Consider the following 22,132-nt stretch of genomic DNA (forward strand, 5'->3'; position numbering starts at 1 on the left):
GCCGGGGAGGGGGGGGGAGGGGCGGCCCGTAAGCAGGGCCGGGGGGGGAGGGGAGCAGAGGAGGGGCGGGGCGGCGGCTCACGACAACAACCAGCGCCGCCGCGGGGTCGGCGGGAGCCGGGGGCTGGGCCGGCCGCGCGCGGGGCACCACGGGAGCGGGAGTCCGAGGCCTGCCGGCCGTCACCCTTAGACCGCATCTGAAGAGCGTAGACCCCCGCGTCGCGGCGGGAGAGGATGAGGCGCAGGGCCCTCTGGGAAATGTAGTTCGAGCGCCTCGCTCCTTCCCGGCGAGCTAGGGCCGCGAGAGCTGGGATTATGGGGTCCTGACCCGACCCAGAAAGCGATCTCCGGGGCCGCCGGGAGATGTGGTTCTTGCCCCAGACTCCTCCCATTGTTCTTCTCGAGGCCAGCGGCCCGTGTGAACTACCACTCCCAGAGTGCGGTGGGCCTCGGACCCTGGGAACACCTGAGACACTGGAAAATGAAGTTCGCTACTGCAGAAGGCGTGGGCTGGGTAAGGGGCGGCGGCAAAAGATTAGTCTCAGTTCGAAGCTCAACCCGGCAGCCGTTTCGTACAGCCTGGAGGGAAGATGCCGGAGAGGCTGCGGCCTTTCGGCTCTTGTGCTCTAGGAAAGAAGGAGGGTGGCCGAAAGCAGGGCGGAGCACGCGTTCGTCTCGAGCCCCCGGCTGGAGGCCCAGACTCAGACTCCGCGCGCAGTTGCTTGCTGTGGAAGGGACGGGTAACTTGGGTTCTGACAGCCTCCCCCCACAGGGCTTGCTGCTAAGTCGGCCTGGACGCCGAGTCCTCGCGGCCCGCTGCCTCCGGGGGAGGAGAGGGAGCCCCGGGAGACGGAGGAGGTGGCCGCCGCGCTGAACCACCAGGGGCCGCTACAGGACTAGGGGCAAGGCTGTCCCCCGCCCGCAGGCTAAAGTCCGGACTCGGCTTTCTGGTTCCGAGAGGAGGGCACAGGAAACTCTTTATTTTGGTGATGAACCGCCAGTCCCGCACAGTTAACCTTCACTCGTGCACACTTCACTGCCCTCACCCCACACGGGCTCGCTGGCCCAGGTTTCTGTGGCTCTTGGCGCCCTTCCTGCGACGCTTCTTGGAGCAGAGTTTGTTAGGCTGCCGTAGCCGCGGTGCGAGGTCAGGAGCCTAGCAGGCCCGCCGGCCCATCTTTCGTTCTGTACGCTTGGCTGAAGCCAAAGAAGCTACTGACACCCTGTCAGGTGGTTGAGGAAGGGGGCCTACAGGGAGAGGTCGATGCCCGAGATGGCCTCGAGGAGGAGGAGGAGTAGAGGAAGGTGGAGCGAATGGTCCACCCCGGCGGGAGCTGGCTGGGCGAGTGGCCGCGCATGTGCGTCTGCATGGAGGCCAGGCTGGGGCAGCCGGCCTGGCACAGAGGGCAGCGGTAGGGTGCGGCCCCGTGCGTCCGCAGGTGCTTGGTCATGGCTGAGAAGTCCCGGGAGCGCTGGGGACAGAGGCTACAGGAGAAGGGCTTCTCTCCTAGGGCAAGTGGAGGGGAAGACCCATGAAGGAAAGAAGAAAGGAGCGAAGGCTGGCCTAGGGGTAGATTGGGGCAACTGGGCAAGGTCGTTGCGGGGGAGCCAGACACTCAGAGAGGGACTTAGGAGCGGGCCCACTGGAGTTTGGAAGGAGGTAGACAGTTCACACAGGGCAGGGCGCCCATACCTGTGTGGACACGGTAGTGCGTCTCCATCTGATGTTTGAGTGAAAACCTCTTTCCACAGACAGAACAAGAATAGGGCCGAGACCGAGCAGGAGGGGGTGGGGGAGGGTGTTGGTGAGAGGGGTGGCTTGCTGTGCCCACATGACCCACACAGGTTGCAAGTTCACCTGTGGGGACAAAAGGCAAAGGAGGGCAGGGCTGGGAATCCCAGAGCCGGATCACTCAGGGAAGACATCAGGGGCTACAGTGGGGCTGAGGCAAAAGTGCCCTCACCCTACTCACCTGTGTGCCTCTGATCAGACTCTTCAATCTCCCCAGGGCTGAGCTGTGTGGGGCCCTGGGGGAGGGAACCTGAAGGGGGCAGAGTGAAGTAGGGGCTCTGCTCAGGCTGGACTCCTGGAGCCCCAGCCTCAGCCCCAGCTGAGAGAACACGTTACAGGGTGCATGCAGGGCAAGGGAGGGGCTTACCTGGGGTGGGGCTGCAGGAGGCCAACTGGCTCTGGCTCCAGAGGCCTTTGTGCAGGTTCAGGGACAGTGGGATCCTGGGAGTGGGATGGGGAAGAGTTACAGCTTTGGCTACACCTGGGATCCTGGCCAGTTCCTTTCTGGAGAGGGAGGTGTCATGAGTCCTCAGGTGCTGGGCTTTGGCTTTCCCTGTGGTGGGAGCTTCTTGTCCTTTTCCCCAGCTCAGGAAATGTATAGTCGAGATGAGAAATGTGGTGCCCTTCCGCCCTTCACTGCTGCCTCTGCTGAGCCACTCCCTCCCAGCCAGAGGTCTTCCATAGGCCCTTCCACTCACCTCTGGTCCCGAGGCCAGACCTCCTGCCGGGCTGCAGTCATGGGGGTGCTATGGGAGGAGGGGGTGCCGTATCTGGGCGGCAACAGCACAATGCTCCACAGGGCAGGCTGGCCCTCCCCCAACCAAGGGGCCTCAGCCCACCAGGGCCTAGGGGTGATGCTGGTTTGCAGGGAACCTGGTGGGGGAAGGGGGCCAGGGAACTCCCGCAGACTTTGCTCAGAGCCCCCTGGACTGGTTCTCACCCACACGATCACTTCTGGCTCCCCATCCACCCCTCCGCGGCCAACAGGCGATTGGTTGAGTTTCTCCTCTGGTCTCATCTGCCCCCCTTGCTCCTCCAGAGTTGCCTCTGCCACCTCAGGGCTCTCTCTTGGTGGCCTGTGCCTGTGCAACGTCTCCTGTTCTTTCCCACCAGCTCTAACAAACTTCTGTGGTCTCTGCTTCTCTCCAAAGCCCCCCACTCCTCTCATAGAATCCCTTGTGGGTTTCTCTGGCTCCTCCTGTTGTTCCTTCAGCCCTGGACCCAGCTCTTCTCTGGGCGTATCTCTTCGAGCCCTCATGCATGCCTCTTCCAGGGACTGCACCCCTAACGCTCTGGCTGCCTCCTCAAGGGGCCCCAGTTCCCCAGGTTGCAGCTCTAGGCTCTCCCCATAAACAAAGTGCAGAAGTTGGGCAAAGGTGGAAGGGCTGATGCCTTTCACCAGAGCCCAGCGACCCCTGCGACCCAGTTGCTGGCTCACACCTGCCAGCACCAGGCTGTGGGCAGGGAACTCCTGGCTCCCCACTGTGATCAGGGTATCACATAGTGCTGGCCGGAGCCTGGCTGCTAGCCGTACCAGCCGATCAGAGCCATAGGGACTAGGCAGTCTTGTTGGGGACGTGGGCATTGTGCCTTGCCTGGGTACCAATCTCAGAGGTTCTGAGAGAAGGGCCACAGTGTGGGGTCCATGGTGAAAAGGGGAGGCAGGAGCAGCATATTCTCAAGCCTGTGGAGGTGAGGGGAGAAAGAGTGAGTTGCTGGTTCTGAATCAGAGCTCTCTGTCCTGAATGGAGCAGATAAACTGACCCGAGAGAGGACCTGAGCTTATCCAGAATCATAGCAGGGGCCAGGGGTGGGGGCGGGGTGGTGGGAGAATGGAAATTAGACCAAATTCAGGACTTAAAGAGCAAGGACCAGCCAGTTAAGAATTATCTCAAGCAGTGGATTTAAGACAAGTATAGATGGGTCCTGCCAGTTGGCAACATCTGACTTAAAGGGTAGCAAACACTGATACTTCTGCTTCTCCAAGCTCCTCTGCAGGGAAAGACCTGTGAGTAGGTCAGGCTCTCCTCATTCCAGACAAGAAGATCACCACAAAACCCAGTCAGCCCTGGAAGTTAGGGATGGAGCAAGACACAGCTTCATGGGTGAATTTAGAAAGCTAGTGTGTCCTCCCCCTGCAAGCCCATCATGTGGAGCTGAGGGTCCCGAGAGGAAGAAAGGGCAGCAAGAGAGGGGTCGTAACTGCAGGAGGGCAGGCTCTAAGGCATCAGTCAATCATCTCCCTGAGGACGAAACTTCTAGAACCCATCCTCAGAGAAGGAACTAGAAGAGACCAAAGACTCCCATGCAGTGAGATAAGAGAGCAGGTCAGAAGCCACAGGAGAGAAGGCTCCTCATCTGAAGATGGAGAGACTTTGGAGAAGGCTTTGACCCTTGAGGAAGCCAGAGAAAGGGAAATGGGAACTATAGAGGGAGAGGCTATTTCCTCTCAAGATTAGGATAAGGAGACGGTTCAATTTTGTTTTTCATAAGCCAAAAGTGAAGAACAGAAAGACAGAACCGAACAAGGCAGAAATTTATCACACATCAAAACCACCACATTGGCTTTTAAGAAAACTGGGAAGAGACGCACCTAAGTGTCGCAGTGCCCAGCAGGCATATTCCTAGGTGTGGGCTCACCATGAGTGTGGACCCCATAGGAGGGAGGATTACTAGTTGGACACTTCACGGAGAGGGCTACGGGCTGGCAGGAAGTGGACAGAAAGGGGTGTAGTGGGAGGAAAGTCTCAGCTGGGGAGAAGCAGCCACTCACCGGTTGTAGCTTCCTCCTGGACACCGCATGCTCTGAACTGCTCTTGGGGCTCCTGGGCACCCCCACCCTGGAGCTAGCCCCGCCCCTGCCCTCACAGTCGTCCATTGGGTGTCCCAAGTATCAGTCTGCCACAGTCCCCCAAGGGGTGTGGTTTTATACCCCTGGCTGTGCTTCACTCCTCCAGGAGAGACCACTCCTCCCCTCCAGAGCCCTGGCATTCTGCCTCCTAACCTCCTGTCTTCTTATTTCATTTGTGAACTCCTAGAGTCAAAGAAGTGTATCTAAAGCAATAAGAACTTTGGGATAATCAGACCTGCGTTTGAGTCTCATCTCTGACATTTACTAGTTGAGTCACCTTGGGCAAGTCACCTCTCTGAGCCTCAGTTAACTCATCCATGAAATAGGGATAACCTCTGCTTACCTCATTTGGAGGTGGGGTGAAGGTGAAATGACATGATGTATGTGGAAGTGGTTTCTCGGTACCTAGCATCATTCAAATAGTATTAGTTCTGTTTCTTGGAGGTGTCAGTAGATCTCTAGCAGCTGGAAGCTCGCTCTACCTCAAAAGTAAAAAGGACTGAAACATCTGCATTCTAAGGAGAGAGTGAAGGAGGGCCAAAAGCATGCCTCCTCCTCCCTCTCTCTGACTTGGTACTAGGAAGCCTCAACTGCTCTGTGGGAATGACCCCTGTCATCTGGGCCATCACTGGGGACTGAGTGTGTGAGTGACTCAGATCCTCCCATCAGGCTTTGATGGGGGCAACCCCAGGAAGGGCCTGTGGTGGTCTTCGAAGAGAAAAACTCCTTTTCTTGGGTTGATGACAAATGACATTTCTCTGAAATCAGGACTCCGAGGTTTCTTTGACTTCCTGCCCAGGGGGTGAAGGTCCTCAGAGATTTCCCCTCTTTTCACACTTTAGCACTCCTTAACCTGGGGAAAAGATGAGGTCTGAGAGACTCAAATTTCTTTCTCTGTTTCTTATTATTTCATTATTCCTCGTCCTTTGGCAGAATTTTCATTCACAGAACAAGTGCTGCTAAATCGCTTATGATATGTGCCTAATAAATAACTGGAGGGTTAACGAATCAGGCACTGGTAGGCTGCTCTGGTGACAAGACACAGTCTGGTTCCCCCTGGGCTTCTCTCTTAGATTCTGGTCCCCTCCTAGACTCAAATATTATGTCTCTAAAACTCCTGTTTCACCTTTTGGCTCCAGGACCCCCAAATGTTCAGACCATCCTTCTACTCTCTCTCCAGACCTAACATGCCTTCCCTCTACCTCTCATTCTAGCTTGGGTGCAAACGGATGTTAATCCCTCCTAGATCAGACAGGGTGTGCCAATGGGTGGGGCTAGTGGAGGGGCAATAATAGTGTGGGGAGAGGGGAAGATGAGTCAGAGTGAAAGGGAAAATGCAAATGGGCAAGCTGTATTCATTTGCTACTCTGGTCGTTAAATATTTTCCATTTCTGAGCTTTCTAACTCCTCACACCACCACACCCAGGGACTCATTAGATACCCATATAAAAGACACTTGACTTGGACACAGAAATGCGCCAATCCCTGACATGTAGGTATGCAGAGGGAAACATCCTTCCTCCAATACAGAAATACTCCCTGAGGATATGGAATAAGTGGGGAAAGCCATGAAGGAGAAACCCCAAGTGTAGGTATAGGGGTCTGGAAGATTACATCATCACCCAGTGGAGTAGGGTCCCCTCACCTCCCAGGCCTACATCATGTGCCCATGACTCGGCTCCCCCACTGGTGGTTGCCCACTGATGTTCAAAAGAGTTGGAGGCTGTGCTCAAAGGGCAGCGTCCTCTTATGCAGTTGACAGGGAGTGCCAACGGGCTTTCAGGAAACCTAAAAGTGAGGGCAAGGGGCAAGGGGACTCCCCCTTCAGTGAACAAAAGCCCCCAAGATTGGGAAACCCCATCCTTCCTCCCACTTGGTGTCTACCCCCATCTAAGGATATCCCTTTAGAGACACACATCGCTTTCGGCAAATTAAGGTGGTTAAACTCCCCGCAGCATTTTATATAGATTAAAACCAATTATCCAAACCTTACATAAATCTTCAAATGTTCACTCTTTTTTTTTTTTTTTTTTTGCAGTACGCGGGCCTCTCACTGTTGTGGCCTCTCCCGTTGCGGAGCACAGGCTCCCGACACACAGGCTCAGCGGCCATGGCTCACGGGCCCAGCCGCTCCGCAGCATGTGGGATCTTCCCAGACCGGGGCACGAACCCGCGTCCCCTGCATCAGCAGGCGGACTCTCAACCACTGCGCCACCAGGGAAGCCCTGTTCACTCTTTTTAATTAAGTACATCCAACACATACCAGAGGAGAGACACCACAGAATGAATGAGTTTCTTTCTTCCCTTAAATCTGTGTTCTACATAGCCCAAGATCTGGATATAGTAATAGGCAGGTGAGCTGAATCTAGGTCATAGAGACCCTATCATAGCACACCTTTTGTGGATTAAGTGGCAAAAGAACCAGATGAGAAGTAAAAACAACTTAGGTTCCACTGCATCCTCACAGTGGACTGCCTTTTTCTTCAGCACTAACATGGGGTTAACTCTTCTGACACCCTCAACTTCCTCATAGGGACTATCATCAAGACCAGTATTGAATATCCATATTGCCTCAAATCCAGACAGAGGGCCCCACTCTGACCTCTAGTTGTGTCCCTCCCCATGGGCTGAGGAGTCCAAGGGTATCTAGGAAGTACCCCCCTGGAAACTGTGCCCCCCAATTCTAGACCATGCTCTGGGAACTCAGAACTCTGGACCTCCTGGCCCAAATCGCCCACTTCCTGGGTTTACATTGGCCTCAGCCCCAGGTCTATACTCTTCCGAGTGGGCTACGTGATTGATGTAATTGTGTGGCCCTGATTGGGTGGCAGGGGCACGTAGACTGAACTTGGACATGCAGGCTAGTATGTGAGACACCTTGAAGTATGTGCCAACACCAGATGTGGGGATAAGAGGGGAAATCTCCATTTCTAGTCTTGCCTAAGCCCCATAAATAATATGGGAGCCTGCTTTATTTTAGTGGTTCTTAACCTCTCAGGGGGTCACTATGCTTTTTAAAATTGTAAGTCGTGGAATCAACTCTTTACATCAGAAAATTGTAGATTCTCATACCATTTTGCATATGAATGACAAGAGTCACAGACTGCTCTGAAACACCCTTGGACAGGCTTCACTCCTCATCCTTGTGGCTGCTTTTATCACCCCCCCCCCCGCCAACACACATACAGTTTTTTGGATTATTTCCAGGAGCTCATAGACCCTGTAATCCACTCATAGACTCCCCCCCTTGCACCTCCACCCTTGGTTTAAGAACTCTGGGTGTACATGAAAGTACCCTGAAAGCTTTAGTACCAGGTAGACCTTGAACAGCGGAGTGAAATTAGATATCAACATCCTGCCTCATAAGTATAAAAAGATCTTCAGAAAAGACAACCTGGGTGATTTCCTAAAGAGCAGGATATCTCACACACCTCCTATGCTCCAGTACAACGTCCATCTTCCCCAAGCAGCTGCCCCATGCTTAGAGCCTGATGTCTTCTGGGAATGACCAGAAACAGTTTGCAGAAGAATGGGAACAGGGACTAAAAGGCCCCAGACACGACTCAATCCTGGTTCTATCTAAAGCCAACACAAAACAATAATACTTCATGGAGGGCAAACAACCTGCTGGGATTCAGAGACACACTCCCCACCCTGGAACCTCCAGAAGACCATGGCCCTAACCTCCTGGCCACGTTGTCCAACCTGGACCCAGTCCTGGAAAATCTTACACGGAAGCCAGAGTCCCCCTAAAGTCTTGCAGCCACATGTTCCCATCACAGCCAGGATGCAATGACTCTTGACAACTTCCCATTGGGCTTTCGACTTCATCAACACTCACTCTCAGCCCAGGCTGGATCCAAAGACTCCAGAAAACCTCTCAAGTTCTCACAAGTTTCATTTCTTGGCCAAAGACTCCCAAGAACCTCTGGAGAGTCACAGACCTCTCCAGTCACCAGATCCAGTCTCAGTCCAGAGACCCCGGACAACCTCGCATAGTTCAGAGGCCATACCTCATGGCCAATGACCCCACACAGAGCTCCAAGTGCCTCCACCTGCCCCACAACACACTTCCAAATCAGGCTGTCTCAGGGACCAGGGACATGCCGGCCTGGTCTCTGCCCAGCCGGGCCCAACGGTGCCCAGGAGGCCCCATTTCCAGCCTCTCCAGGGCAGAGGGAGTCCCCAAAGCCTAACGCCCTCACCCCCACTTCCCGATCCTCATCCTCAGGGCGACCACTCAAGCCCCCATACCTCAGCTTTGCCTGGGCCAGGCCCAAGCCCGAACAAAAGAAAGAAAATCCATGGCACTCACCGACTCAGGTCCTGTTCCTCTCCTCATTCCGCCTCACATACACTCAGGGCGGCACAAACCCGAGTGGCTGTTAGAAAGTGGAGCGGCGCGAGGCTCGCAGCTCGAGGCCGGGCCGCGTGCACAGCTCGCTGGTCGCCCTGGATCCCGAGGCAGACGCTGATTGGCCGCAGTGCTGGCCACACCCTCTTTCTTGGCTCCCGCCAGCTGAGGGATCTCAACAGCCTGGGAGGCACCTAGGACAGCTCCACTCCTCACTACCCCCGCCCCTCCCCCTCCCCGCCCCCGGGTCCCCAACTCTGCCTCGCGACCTTCGCTGATTGGCTGCGGAGCCGAGCTCGCGCCCACCTGGCTGGCGCTGTGGAGGGACAGGGCCTTAAATCTGATTGGTCCGCGGACTTGGGCTTCAGGTCTCTAAAGCTGAGATCTCATTCACCAGCCGGTCCTCAATGCTTTCTGGCTGCAGAGATTGCTCTGTCCCACCCTCTTTATGAAGTGACTGGGGCCTGAACCGCCTTCACCTGCATAGCTTTGGAGGCTCCCTCTGCAACTGCTCAGGGATACCACTGCTTTCTTGCTTCTATCTTTCCATCCTGTGTAGTCCTCGTTGCAAACACTTTCACCTTTCTCTCAACCCCTTACAATCTGTGGAGAAGTGACTGGGATTGGATAGGAGGCCATCAGGCTTTGGGTGCCTGTGGGCAGCTCCCCTTTCCCGCCTCTTGCCTTGCACCACCATTAATTGGCTGCAGAACGCACCCTGCCTCACCCAGAAGTATGCGGGGACAGGGAAGACACAAGAGAGGGCAGTGCCTTGACCCCCCTCATTGGCCTAGATGCTCGCGCTTCAAATACACGATGACGCCTCAACTGTCTGCTGAGTCAGGATTAACTGCGTACTTCATGTACCAGCCCCCACCACACCGTAAAGAGAATGATCCATTACGCTGCCCCATCATTAACTGGCCCGGGGTTAGAACCCGGCCAGCGGGCTTTCTGACTAGGCAGGGCTTTGTTGCTGACACACCGTACCAATCTGTGGCTGGCCGACTGCCTCCCTTCTTCCCCCGGCCCCGCTGCCATTGCACCGTCGATCAGCTGGCCCCACTCCTAAGTGGCTTGGCCTGGACACATCCAATCAGGCGCGAAGGCGCTTTAAGGAGGCGGGCACTGCTCCACCGCTTCCACTTCTGATTGGTCCAGAGGCTTGCTTCTTCGCCTTTGATTGATCAGAGGACCTGGAGGAGGGAGCCCAGCCCAATGGTTTCGGGCGGCGGTTAGAGTTCTGTCCCTTTGCTTCTGTTCAGCTTCGGGGTTCTGGCGACTGTTGTCTGGCGTCTCCTTCCCCACGGCTAGTGGGGAGATGAGGATGGAGAGTGGGGTGGGGGGAGGAGCTGGAAGGGGCCCTGCTGAGGAGGGCGTGACTCGACTCAGAGGAGCTTAGGACAGTGGGAATCGAGACCACCTAAGGCGAGTGCCTGGCACGCGGGAGATAACCCTTCAAATAGCAGGGGAAAGACGGGCGCTGTAGTAGTAGTAACAACAGCACTTTCCATGTACTACGCTTTGTGCATCATCTCACTGAATCCTTCTAAATAGCTCTGTGAGGGAGTCTATTACTAGCCGGGTTAAACGCTGAGGGTCAGAGGTGAAGTCACTGGTCTCAGGTTCCACAGTGAGTATGGGCATTGCTGGGACTCCGACATTGTTCTGGTGAGAGTTCAACATCCGAGCTACACTACAACTAAGTAGGATTGATCTTATAAAGATGTGGAATGGGGGCTGATGTGGTCACATGACCTTGGTTTACTTCATCATATAAACAAGTTTTTTTGTTTTTCTTTTTTTAGACTTGAATCCCATCCTGAAGGCTCAGCACTCAGCATGTATTTTCAACTCCTCCAACTCTGGGACAAATGCATTTGCATTCTAGAAAAGGATATTTTAAAAATCAGCATCATAATATCTTTGCCACTTTTTGGCCACTGACACCAAACCAGGCCAGTTTTAAGTGTTTTACATGTATCCTCTGACTGAATCCTCATAAGCTGTATCAGATGTTTACTGTTATTTTTCTCACTTCACAGATAAGTATATTGAGGCTGACAGAAGAACTTGACTTCCCTAAGATCTCACCAGGAGTAATTGTCAGAGCTGGAATTTGAAGGCCTGTTGCAGTTTGACGTCAGAGAAAAGGTCCTAACCACTGATATACAACGCCTGTCATCCTAACAGCTATAGTGTCCAGAGTGTGGGCACACATGGTCCTGGGGAATCCTCCTAGCTACTCTAGGAAGAGAAATGATGACAACACCCATTAGAACAGACAACAGAGGCTCATGGAGGTGAAGACACTCAGCTCACATAGCTGGTCCATGGCTGAGGAAGGAGTAGAATGAATGATACCTAATATGCTGAATCCACACCCCACATTCTTAATCACTCCTCACACTGCTGCCTTCCCATTTGACAAACGAAGAAACTGAGGCGCTGAGGAGAAATCCAAGCTGGAATTCAGACCCAGGTCTATCAGACCCAAGAGATCACTCCCTGAACCACATTACCTCCAGGAAGTACGTGTCTGATAGATCCTGTGTTGGGTCAGGTGAGAAGTCCTCATACCCAGCCAGCCTTGTCTGCAAGCAGTGAGGTCATCTGGTCCCAATTTTGGCCCTAAAGGTGGTTGAGAGAGTATTTCACAGCCTCAGAGCCTTTGGGGGCTTCTCATTGAGAAGACTTAATCATAATTGCTACAATTTATTGTATACTTTTTATGAGCCAAGCTAGGTGGAAAACATCCTGCATGTATCATCTCACTGAATCCTTATAATAATTCTAGGATATAGGGGTTGTTATTGTCCCCAATTTACAGGTGAGGAAACTGAGACCTAGGGCGGGATGTAACATTTCTATGTTTACAGAGCTAGTGAATGCGGGATCCTGGATTGGAACTCAGAGAGCCTTACTCGAGAGCCCTCAATTCCAGCTACTACCCAGTGTGTACAAGCATGAGAAGATGGAATGAGGGACCCTGGGTTCTGGCAGGATGGAGTCAGAACGGTTGTTGGTTTCATTCTGGAGGTTGGACTGTAAGATTTGAAGAGTAAGCTGTCTGAGAGGAGTAGAGAAATAACTATGGCTTAGGGAACAACTACCCCATGCCAGGCCCTATGTTAACTACACTTTAATATATGTTGAGAAGCCTTGTGGTTAAGAAGCTGGACACTGGATCCAGTCAGCCTGGATTCATGTCCTGGCCTTGCTACTTGCTAGTTGTGAGACCTTTGGCCAGTTACTTAACCTCTCTTGGCCTCAATTTCCTCATCTGTAATGTGGGGATAATGATAATAAATACCTCTCAGGACTGTCAAGAGGATTTTAAATGAACTAATAGAACAGTGGCATCTCTTCTCTTCTCCAGTGTTCTGAAACTGAGTTGTTTCCTTGCAATCAACATCACTTGCCTTGACTCTGCTGTAGATACTTAAAATTAAGGCTGGATATTTGCACTGGGAAAGTCTGGGGGAAGTGTGTTCCCAGAAGAGGTACCAAGAGCAAAGGCCTTGAGACAGGAGTGAACTTAGTATGTCTGAGGTACAGCAAGAAGTCCAGCTGGAGCCGGGCAGATGACTAAGACTCAGGAGCTCAGCCCAACTGCACATGTGCTCATAACAGGCATCAAAACGACCCTGTACTTTTCAGAGCATAATGGACTTTACCCAAGCTTTGATTTCTGGAGAAACCCAAAGCCATGATTACTTTATTTTTTAATTAATTAATTAATTAATTAATTTCTATTTGGATACATTGTGTCTTCGTTGCTGCACGCGGGCTTTCTCTAGTTGTGGCGAGCGGGGGCTACTCTTCGTTGCAGTGCTCGGGCTTCTCATTGCGGTGGCTTCTCTTGTTGTGGAGCATGGGCTCTAGGCATGAGAGCTTCAGTAGTTGTGGCACAAGGGCTCATAGTGTGGCTCACGGACTGTAGAGCGCAGGCTCAGTAGTTGTGGCGCACGGGCTTAGTTGCTCCATGGCATGTGGGATCTTCCCAGGCCAGGGCTCAAACCCGTGTCCCCTGCACTGGCAGGTGGATTCTTAACCACTGCACCACAAGGGAAGTCCACCATGATTACTTTTGAGGCTCAGCGTCCAAGCACAGGGATTTAGAGATGTTGCTTAGAAGTCAGGTCGTCTTGAACCAGGGCTCATGTGTAGGGGTCAGAAGACTTGCATTCACTCAAATATTTATTAAACTCTGAGAGCATATGCCATCTGTGCCAAGACTTAGCTCCTTCAAAATCTTTAAATTAAAAGATTTAACCTTATAGAAAGGAATTAGACCTTAAAACATATCCTTCCAAAACCAAGTGGAAAGTGTAGCGACTAAAGCCCAGAAGGGGCACTTAAGCCAGGGCTGGGGGAGGGAGAAGGGTGAGGGAAGACTTTTCAGAGAAGGTGGTGACCCCTAAGTGTATATTTTTGGAGGACCTACTATGTGCTAGGCATGGTGCTTAGTCCAAAACATATAATGGCAAACAAGAAGAGACCGAATGTATTAGTCTGCTAGGGCTGCTGTAACAAAATACCAAAGGGTGGGTGGCTTAAACAGTACAAACTTCTTTCTCACAGTTCTGGAGGCTGGAAGTTCAAAATCAAGGTGCCAGCTGGGTTCGTTTCTCCTGAGACCTCTTTCCTTGGCTTGCAGGTAGCTGCCTTCTCACTGTGTCCTCATATGGCCTTTCTTCTGTGCATGTACACTCCTGGTGTCTCTTCCTTTTCTGATAAGGTAAACTGAATGTTTGTGCCGCCCCCTCCCACACCCCCAGCCACACCAGATTCATAGGTTGAAATCTCATCCTCAATGTGAGGATATTTGGAGATAGGGCCTTTGGGAGGTAATTAGGTCTTAAGGGTGGAACACTTATGAATGGGATTAATGAAAGGCTTCAGAGAGAGCTCCCTCACCCCTTCCACCATGTGATTTTACAGTGAGAAGACAGCCATCTATAAACCAGAAAGAGGGCCCTCACCTGATACCAAATCTGCCAGTGCCTTGATCTCGGACTTCCCAGCTTCCAGAACTGTGAGCAATAAATTTCTGTTGTTTATAATCTACCCAGTCTTTGGTATTCTGTTACAGCAGCCCAAACAGACTAAGACAGAAGGACATCAGTCCTTAAACAATACAAACTTATTTATCAGTCCGATTGGATTAGGTTCGTGCTCTTAGGACCTCATTTAACTTAATTCCCTCCTTAAAGGCCCTGTTTTCAAATACAGTTACATTGAGGGTAAGTCTTCAACACATGAATCTGGGGAATTTGGACTTATTGACAATTCAGTCTATAACACTAAATATCTACCACTGAGGGATTAAACAGCCTGGTAGGGGAGATGCATATTATTAACAACATGTGGAGAGAGCAGAACAGAATGGTTAAGGTGTCAGCTCTGAAATCAGACTGACGGTGTGGGTCCTGCCTCTGTCATTTACCAACTATGTGACCTTGAGCGAGTTTCTTCCACTTTTTGTGCCTTGAGAGAATCAAATGAGCAGATACCCTTGAAGTCCTTAGGACAGCCCCTGGCACTGAGTAAGTGCTCATTAAATGTTGGCTATTGTTATTAATTACAAGTAAAATTAAAATTGTGCTAAATGCTCTGAAGGAAAACCACAAGATAGATTAAGAAAGTAAAACTCTCATCTGGCCAGTGTTTTCAAGAAAGACTTCCTGGAGGAAGTGATGCTTGTACTCAGGTCTGAAAAATGAGTACTCACTAATCAGACTAGGGAGCGAGGAGAGGCTTCCAGGCAGTAGGAAAGTAGGTGCCAGAGCTCTGGGGTGAGAGGAAACATGGCCCAGAATCCAATGTCTCAGAGCAGAGCAAGGAGGTACAGGGGAAGCAGGGGAGAGGGGGACCTGGTGTAGTTGGCAAGGCCTGGCCTTGCCAGGAGTGCTGGCTTTCTCCTAAGAACCATGCAGAATCACAGAAGGAAGTGTCTATTTTTTTTTAACAGAGACTGGTTTGATGAACTTCTATGTACAATACTTATCACCCAGATGCAAGAGCTATCAACATTCTGCCTTTCTTATTTCATCAGTACTCCCTCAGTCTTTTTCTTTTAAATATTTTTCTCCTTGAACACATTCTGCTTGACAATGGAAGCAATTGGGACAAAAATCTCTTGAGAAAGGGAAATATACAAACACTTTATTAGGGAGAAAAGGTACACACATAGTTGGTTTTATCTAGTGATAATGCATGCTTTTTAAATGACACATTTTGTGAAATGCTTTGTAAATGCCTTAAAATTTTTTTTAGCACCAATCAGTAGCCTTAACAGTACAGGAATATCTCATTTTATTGTGCTTTGCTTTATTGTGCTTCTCAGATACTGCTTTTTTTTACAAATCAAAGGTTTGTGGCAACCCTACTTTGAGCAAGTCTATCAGTGCCATCTTTCCAACAGCATTTGTTCACTTCATATTTCTGTGGCATATTTTGGTAATTCTTGCAATATTTCAAACTTTTTCGTTGTTATATTTTATGGTGATTTGTGATCAGTGATATTTGATGTTACTATTGTAATTGTTTTGGGGCGCCAAAAACCTCACCCGTATAAGACAGCAAACTTAATCAATAAATGTTGTGGGATTACTGGTGTGATTTCTCCACTAATCAGCCATTCCCCCTTCTCTCTCCCTTTCCTAGGGCCTCCCTATTTCTTGAAACACAACAATATTGAAATTAGGCCAATTAATAAATCTACAGTGGCCTCTACATGTTCAAGTGAAAAAAATCACATGGGAATTCCCTGGTGGTCCAGTGGTTAGGATTCTGCACTCTCACTGCCGAGGTCCCGGGTTCAATCCCTGTTGGGGGAACTAAGATCCCACAGGCCATGCTGCGTGGCCAAAAAAAGAAAGAATTACATGACTGTCATTTTAAATCAAAAGCTGGAAATCATTAAGCTTAGAAAGGCTAGGCCTCTTATGCCAAATAGCCCTGTTGTCACTGCAAAGGAAAAGTTCTTGAAGGAAATTAAAAGGGCTACTCCAGTGAACACATGAATGATGAGAAAGTAAAACAGGCTTACTGTTGATATGGCGAAAGTTTTAGTGGTCTGGACAGAAGATCAAACTAGCCACAACATTCCCTTCAGCCAAAGCCTAATCCAGAGCAAATCCCTAACTCTCTTCAATTCTGTGAAGGCTGAGAGAGGTGAGGAAGCTGCAGCAAAAATGTTTAAAGCTAGCAGAGATTGGTTTGTGAAGTTTAAGGAAAGAGGCCATCTCCATAATATAAAAGTGCAAGGTGAAGCAGCAAGTGCTGATGTAGAAGCTGCAGCAAGTTATCCAGAAGATCTAGCTAAGATAATTAATGAAGGTGGCTACACTAAACAACAGATTTTCAATGCAGATGAAACAGCCTCTATTAGAAGAAGATGCCACCTAGGACTTTCATAGCTAGAGAGAAGAAGTCAATGTCCGGCTTCAAAGCTTCAGAGGACAGGCTGACTCTCTTGTTAGGGGCAAATGCAGCTGGTGACTTTAAGTTGAAGTCAGTGCTCATTCACCATTCTGAAAATACTAGGTCCCTTAACAATTTTGTTAAATCTACTCAGCCCGTGCTCTATAAATGGATGCTGTAAACAGATGTGCTGGATGACAGCACATCTGTTTACATGATTTACTGAATATTTTAAGCCCACTGTTGATACCTACTGTTTCAGAAAAAACCATTCTTTTCAAAATATTACTGCTCTTTGACAATGCACCTGGTCATCCAAGAGCTCTGATAGAGATGAACAGTGAGATTAATGTTGTTTTTATGCCTGTTAACACAACATCCATTCTGCAGCCCATTGACCAAGTAACATTTCGATTTTCAAGTCTTATTATTTAAGAAATACATTTTGTAAGGCTATGCTTCCATAGGTAGTGGTTCTTCTGATAGATCTGGGCAAAGTAAATTGAAAACCTTCTGGAAAGGATTTGCTGTTCTAGATGCCATTAAGAACATTGTGATTCATGGGACAAGGTCAAAATATCAACATTAACAGGAGTTTGGAAGAAGTTGATTCCAACCCTTATGGATGACTGTGAGGGTTTCAAGACTTCACTGGAGGAAGTAACTGCAGATGTGGTGGAAATAGCAAGAGATCTAGAATTAGAAGTGCAGCCTGAAAATGTCACTGAACTGCAGCAACCTCATGATAACCTTTTCACGGATGAGGAGTTGCTTCTTATAGATGAGCAAATAAAGTGTTTCTTGAGATGGAATCTGCTCCTGGTGAAGATGCTCTGAAGATAGCTGAAATGACAAAGATTTAGAATATCACATAGGGCTTCCCTGGTGGCGCAGTGGTTGAGAGTCCGCCTGCCGATGCAGGGGACACGGGTTCGTGCCCCGGTCCGGGAAGATCCCACATGCCGCGGAGCGGCTGGGCCCGTGAGCCATGGCTGCTGAGCCTGCGTGTCCGGAGCCTGTGCTCCGCAACGGGAGAGACCACAACAGTGAGAGGCCCGCGTATCACAAAAAAAAAAAAAAAAAAAAAAAAAGAATATTACATAAACTTAGTTGATAAAGCAGCAGCAAGGTTTGAGAGGATTGACTCCAATTTTGAAAGAAGTTTTACTGTAGGTAAAATGCTATTAAACATCATTGCCTGCCACAGAGAAATTCTTCATGAAAGGAAGAGTCAATTGATGCAGCAAATTTCATTGTCTTATTTTAATAAATTGCCACAGTCACTCCAACCTTCAGCAACTACCACTTTGATCAGTCAGCAGCCATCAACATCAAGGCAACACCCTCCCATCAGCAAAAAGATTACAACTCGCGGAAGGCTCAAGTGATGGTTAGAGTTTTTTAGCAATAATGTATTTTTAAATTAAGGTATATATACTGTATTTTTATACATAATGCTATTGTATGCTTAATAGAGGACAGTATAGTGTAAATATAACTTTTTTTTTTTTTTTTTTTTTTGTGGTATGCGGGCCTCTCACTGTTGTGGCCTCCCCCGTTGCGGAGCACAGGCTCCGGATGCGCAGGCCCAGCGGCCATGGCTCACGGGCCCAGCCGCTCCGCGGCATATGGGATCCCCCCAGACCGGGGCACGAACCCGTATCCCCTGCATCGGCAGGCGGACTCTCAACCACTGCGCCACCAGGGAGGCCCTGTAAATATAACTTTTATATACACTGGGAAACCAAAAAATTCAGGTGACATGCTTTATTGCAATATCCTGTGGTGGTCTGGAACTGAACCTGCAATATCTCTGAGACATGCCTGCATTTTAAGAGAATGTTTTTAGAAGATTAAAATTGACTGGGGTTTTATCACATACTCGGCTTGAGGGTTAGTATGGTAAACATTCGAAATACAAGTATCTGCGATCAAAATAGGGCTTTTACCCATGAAATATCTTGATCGTTAAGTAAAAAGCATATGATGGGGCTCACGGTGTCTGTTAACCTCATTCCTTCCTGATCAGAAAATTTGCCTTTGCTGAATAAAAGATTTGGTACTTTGGCATGGAAATGTACAATAAACTCATCTATTTTGATTTGATTGATAATCTCTTTCTTGAGGAAGTTCAGGAAAGTCTAATAAGGAACAGCACTTGTGCTCGTGATTGCAAATCTCCAAAAAATGTCAGTGATTGCACCTGTTACTTCTAGACCAATCCTCTGTAAGTCCTGGGGATGTCTCAGTTGCCATCAGGCAGGGATGTGATCAATAGATGTAATGCTTGCACTAGCAAGTTGATCTTTTGTATATTAACTTTGTATCCTGCAACTTTGCTATAATTGCTTATTAGTTCCAGGAGGTTTTTTGTCAGTTCTTTTAGATTTTTTACATAGACAATTATGTCATCTGCAAACAAAGACAGTTTTATTTCTTCCTTCTCAATCTGTATACACTTTATTTCTTTTTCTTGTTTTATTCCATTAGCTAGGACTTCCAGTATGATGTTGAAAAGGAGTGGTGAGATGAGACATCCTTGGCAATTTGGTCTTAGGTACAGCAAGAGGAACTTGACTACTAGGGACCTTCTTCTTCTTCTTCTTTTTTTAAATCTTATTTATTTATTTATTTATCTATGGCTATGTTGGGTCTTCATTGCTGCATGTGGGCTTCTCTCTAGTTGCGGCGAGCGGGGGCTACTCTTCATTGCGGTGTGCCAGCTTCTCATGGCAGTGGCTTCTCTTGTTGCTGAGTGCAGGCTCTAGATGCTCGGGCTTCAGTAGTGGTGGCATGTGGGCTCTGTAATTGTGGCTTATGGGCTCTAGAGCACAGGCTCAGTAGTTGTGGCACACTGGCTTAGTTGTTCCATGGCACGTGGGATCTTCCTGGACCAGGGATCAAACCTGTGTCCCCTGCATTGGCAGGCAGATTCTCAACCACTGTGCCACCAGGAAGTCCCTAGGGACCTTCTTTTAATTATGTGTCCAACAGTACCTAAGTGGAACTCCAGAAAGACCACTTTCTTAGCTTTTTACCTTTTTTTTTTGGCCACACTGCATGGTTTGTGGGATCTTAGTCCCCCAACCAGGGATTGAACCCAGGCCCTCGGCAGTGAGAGTGCAGAGTCCTAACCACTTGACCGCCAGGGAATTCACAGCTTTTTACCTTTTATATTTTATTTATTTCCATTCCAGTGCCCATGGCATCTGAGGCGGCCATCTGAGAGATATCTAAGGGAAACTTGATGTCTTTAATAGATCTCCTGCTTGGGTTTTGAAACATGAATTAAGTCAAAACATTGTCTCAAACTTCTGTGATATCTGAAATTTGGAAAAAAGTACTTATTCACAGGACAACTCTTTGATTACTGGAGGAACGGCTCAAGGTCCAGGCTACTGTTGACATTAACTGTTTCCTATCTAGTTTCCTTCTGGGAACTGTAAGCTGTTTGAGGAGATCACAACTGTGGAATTCTCTCAACTAAAGGCATTTGATACTTCTGCTGGGGACTGCTGGCACCTTTTTATCATCCTGGTTAGATTGTTAAAATAGCCTCCATAATTCTCCTCCCTTCTGCACACCTCCCATACTCAGTCTGGCCTTAACCATTGACTTGCTTCACCCAATGGGACAATAGCACATGTGGTAAAACAGAACATTGAACATTGCTTATGCACCTTGGGACTTGTCTTTTCTTGCTGCTCTTGGGAACCCTGCAAGCACCACCATGTGAATGTGCTTGGGCTGGCCTTCTTTAGACACATGGTCCAGTCAGAGCCCTCACCCCAGCTACCTACACCAACTTCCAGCCAGCCACACATGTGAGGGAGGCCACCCTAGACCAACAAGCCCCCAGCCACCCCATAGCTGACTACAGCTGCATGGGTACGCCCAGGTGAGAAAAATCGAAGAGCTGCCTGGCTGACTGAGCTCAGCCCAAATGGTCCCACAGAATCAGGAGCTAAAAATTAATCATTATTTTAAGTCACTGTGTTTTGGTGTGTTAACAAAATTAACCAGTATACCCTGGGCTAGAGTGGTTTCTAGGCAACAAATATACTTGCTTTGGCTCTGGGTATACAACTTGAAAGCTGAAAAATCCCTTCAGTTTCTAGACCTGTTCCCTCAATTTTCTGAATACATTTTTATGAGATGAATTTTAATGCCAGGGATCAAATGCCAGGATCTTCTGATCATTTTTTCCAGCAGCCCTAGAAGTGGTTCTTCAAAAAGACCATTTGCTCCGTTTTTCATCTTTCTATTTCCAGTTGAAGACCATCTGGAAAGACAGTGAGAAATCATGATTCTATTTCCTGTTTTCAGTAGGTTTCTTACTTGGGTTAAGTGGTGCGTCCCTAGCTGGGTTAATGAAGGTGGCTTAGGAAAGTGTGGAGAAGAACCCCAGCCACCTGCTGGTCACAGCTTCGTTGGAACAACAAGGAAGAACTGGAATCCAGAGAGAACCCCTAACTTCTGCCGTGTCCCTGCAGCGCCCTCTACTCACAAGACCTAACCTTGTGCTAAATGATACATGGAATTTAGAGGCATAGCCATGATATGTTTTTCGAAACCAAGAAATTCACACCAGTACAGGACTATCAACTAAACTCCAGACTTTATTTGGATTGCACTAGTTTTTCCACTAATGTCTTGTCTTTTCAGGATCCAATATAGGATATCACATTGCATTTGTCATATATTGTTTTTTCTTTGTTTAATTTTTAAATTTTATTTATTTATTTATTTATTTTTATTTTTATTTTATTTTTTTTCCGGTACGCGGGCCTCTCACTGCTGTGGCCTCTCCCGTTGCGGAGCACAGGCTCCGGACGCGCAGGCTCAGTGGCCATGGCTCACGGGCCCAGCCACTCCGCGGCATGTGGGATCTTCCTGGACTGGGGCATGAACCCGTGTCCCCTGCATCGGCAGGCAGACTCTCAACCACTGCGCCACCAGGGAAGCCCTATACAGCAGGTTCTTATTAGTTATCTATTTTGTACATATTAGTGTACATATGTCAATCCCAATCTCCCAGTTCATCCCACCATCCCCCCCACCACTTTCCCCCTTGGTGTCCATACGTTTGTTCTCTACATCTGTGTCTCTATTTCTTCCCTGCAAACCGGTTCAGCTGTAACATTTTTCTAGGTTCCACGTATATGCGTTAATATATGATATTTGTTTTTCTCTTTCTGACTTACTTCACCCTAGCATACATTCAGTTTTGCACGTTGAATTTTTCTCAGTGAACAATCTATCTTGGAGATGATTTCAGATCAGCAAATATAAATGTAGCTCCCTTGAAACTTAGCTGCAGAGTATTCTATGGTGTGAGAAAATGAATTGTATAACTAGTTCTCTTCTGATGTGATTCAGGCTGTTTCTCAGTTATTGCTTTTCTGTTACCCTTGTACATGGGTCTTTGCACACTCTCGGGAGTGTATATGAAGGATAGATTCCCAGAGGTGGAATCGGGTGGGTCAAAGGGGTGTGGGTTTTACACTTCAGTGAAAAAGTCAACTTGCTCTCATGGAAGGAGTGTAAGCAACAGTGTATGTAGTCAGAGGTGTGTGCCTGCTTGATTGCTGTAATATACATTAGTTTATTCTTTCCATTCTATGATCTCCAGTGGTGAAAGAGAGGTTGGTTCACTGGGACAGGAGGGGGGAATTCCCTGGTGGTCCAGCGGTTAGGACTACACGCT

At 49.0% G+C, this 22,132-nt stretch overlaps 1 protein-coding gene across 2 annotated transcripts; it reads right to left on the bottom strand.

The window, feature by feature from the left end:
- Positions 1 to 1,226: 1,226 nt before the first annotated feature.
- Positions 1,227 to 3,377, bottom strand: ZBTB32 (zinc finger and BTB domain containing 32). Of its 2 annotated transcripts, none has more exons than XM_060084892.1 (5): positions 2,491 to 3,377; positions 2,160 to 2,233; positions 1,974 to 2,042; positions 1,694 to 1,858; positions 1,227 to 1,507 (listed from the first exon to the last, which is right to left on the bottom strand). In XM_060084892.1, the coding sequence occupies exons 1-5, from the start codon at positions 3,375 to 3,377 to the stop codon at positions 1,227 to 1,229; spliced, it is 1,476 nt and encodes a 491-aa protein (XP_059940875.1). The 2 variants fall into 2 exon arrangements, with proteins under 2 accessions (XP_059940875.1, XP_059940874.1); XM_060084891.1 differs by having other exon boundaries at positions 2,160 to 2,296.
- Positions 3,378 to 22,132: the final 18,755 nt, after the last annotated feature.

This window comes from Mesoplodon densirostris, chromosome 19, assembly GCF_025265405.1.
Source record: "Mesoplodon densirostris isolate mMesDen1 chromosome 19, mMesDen1 primary haplotype, whole genome shotgun sequence".
Classification (NCBI taxonomy): domain Eukaryota; kingdom Metazoa; phylum Chordata; class Mammalia; order Artiodactyla; family Ziphiidae; genus Mesoplodon; species Mesoplodon densirostris.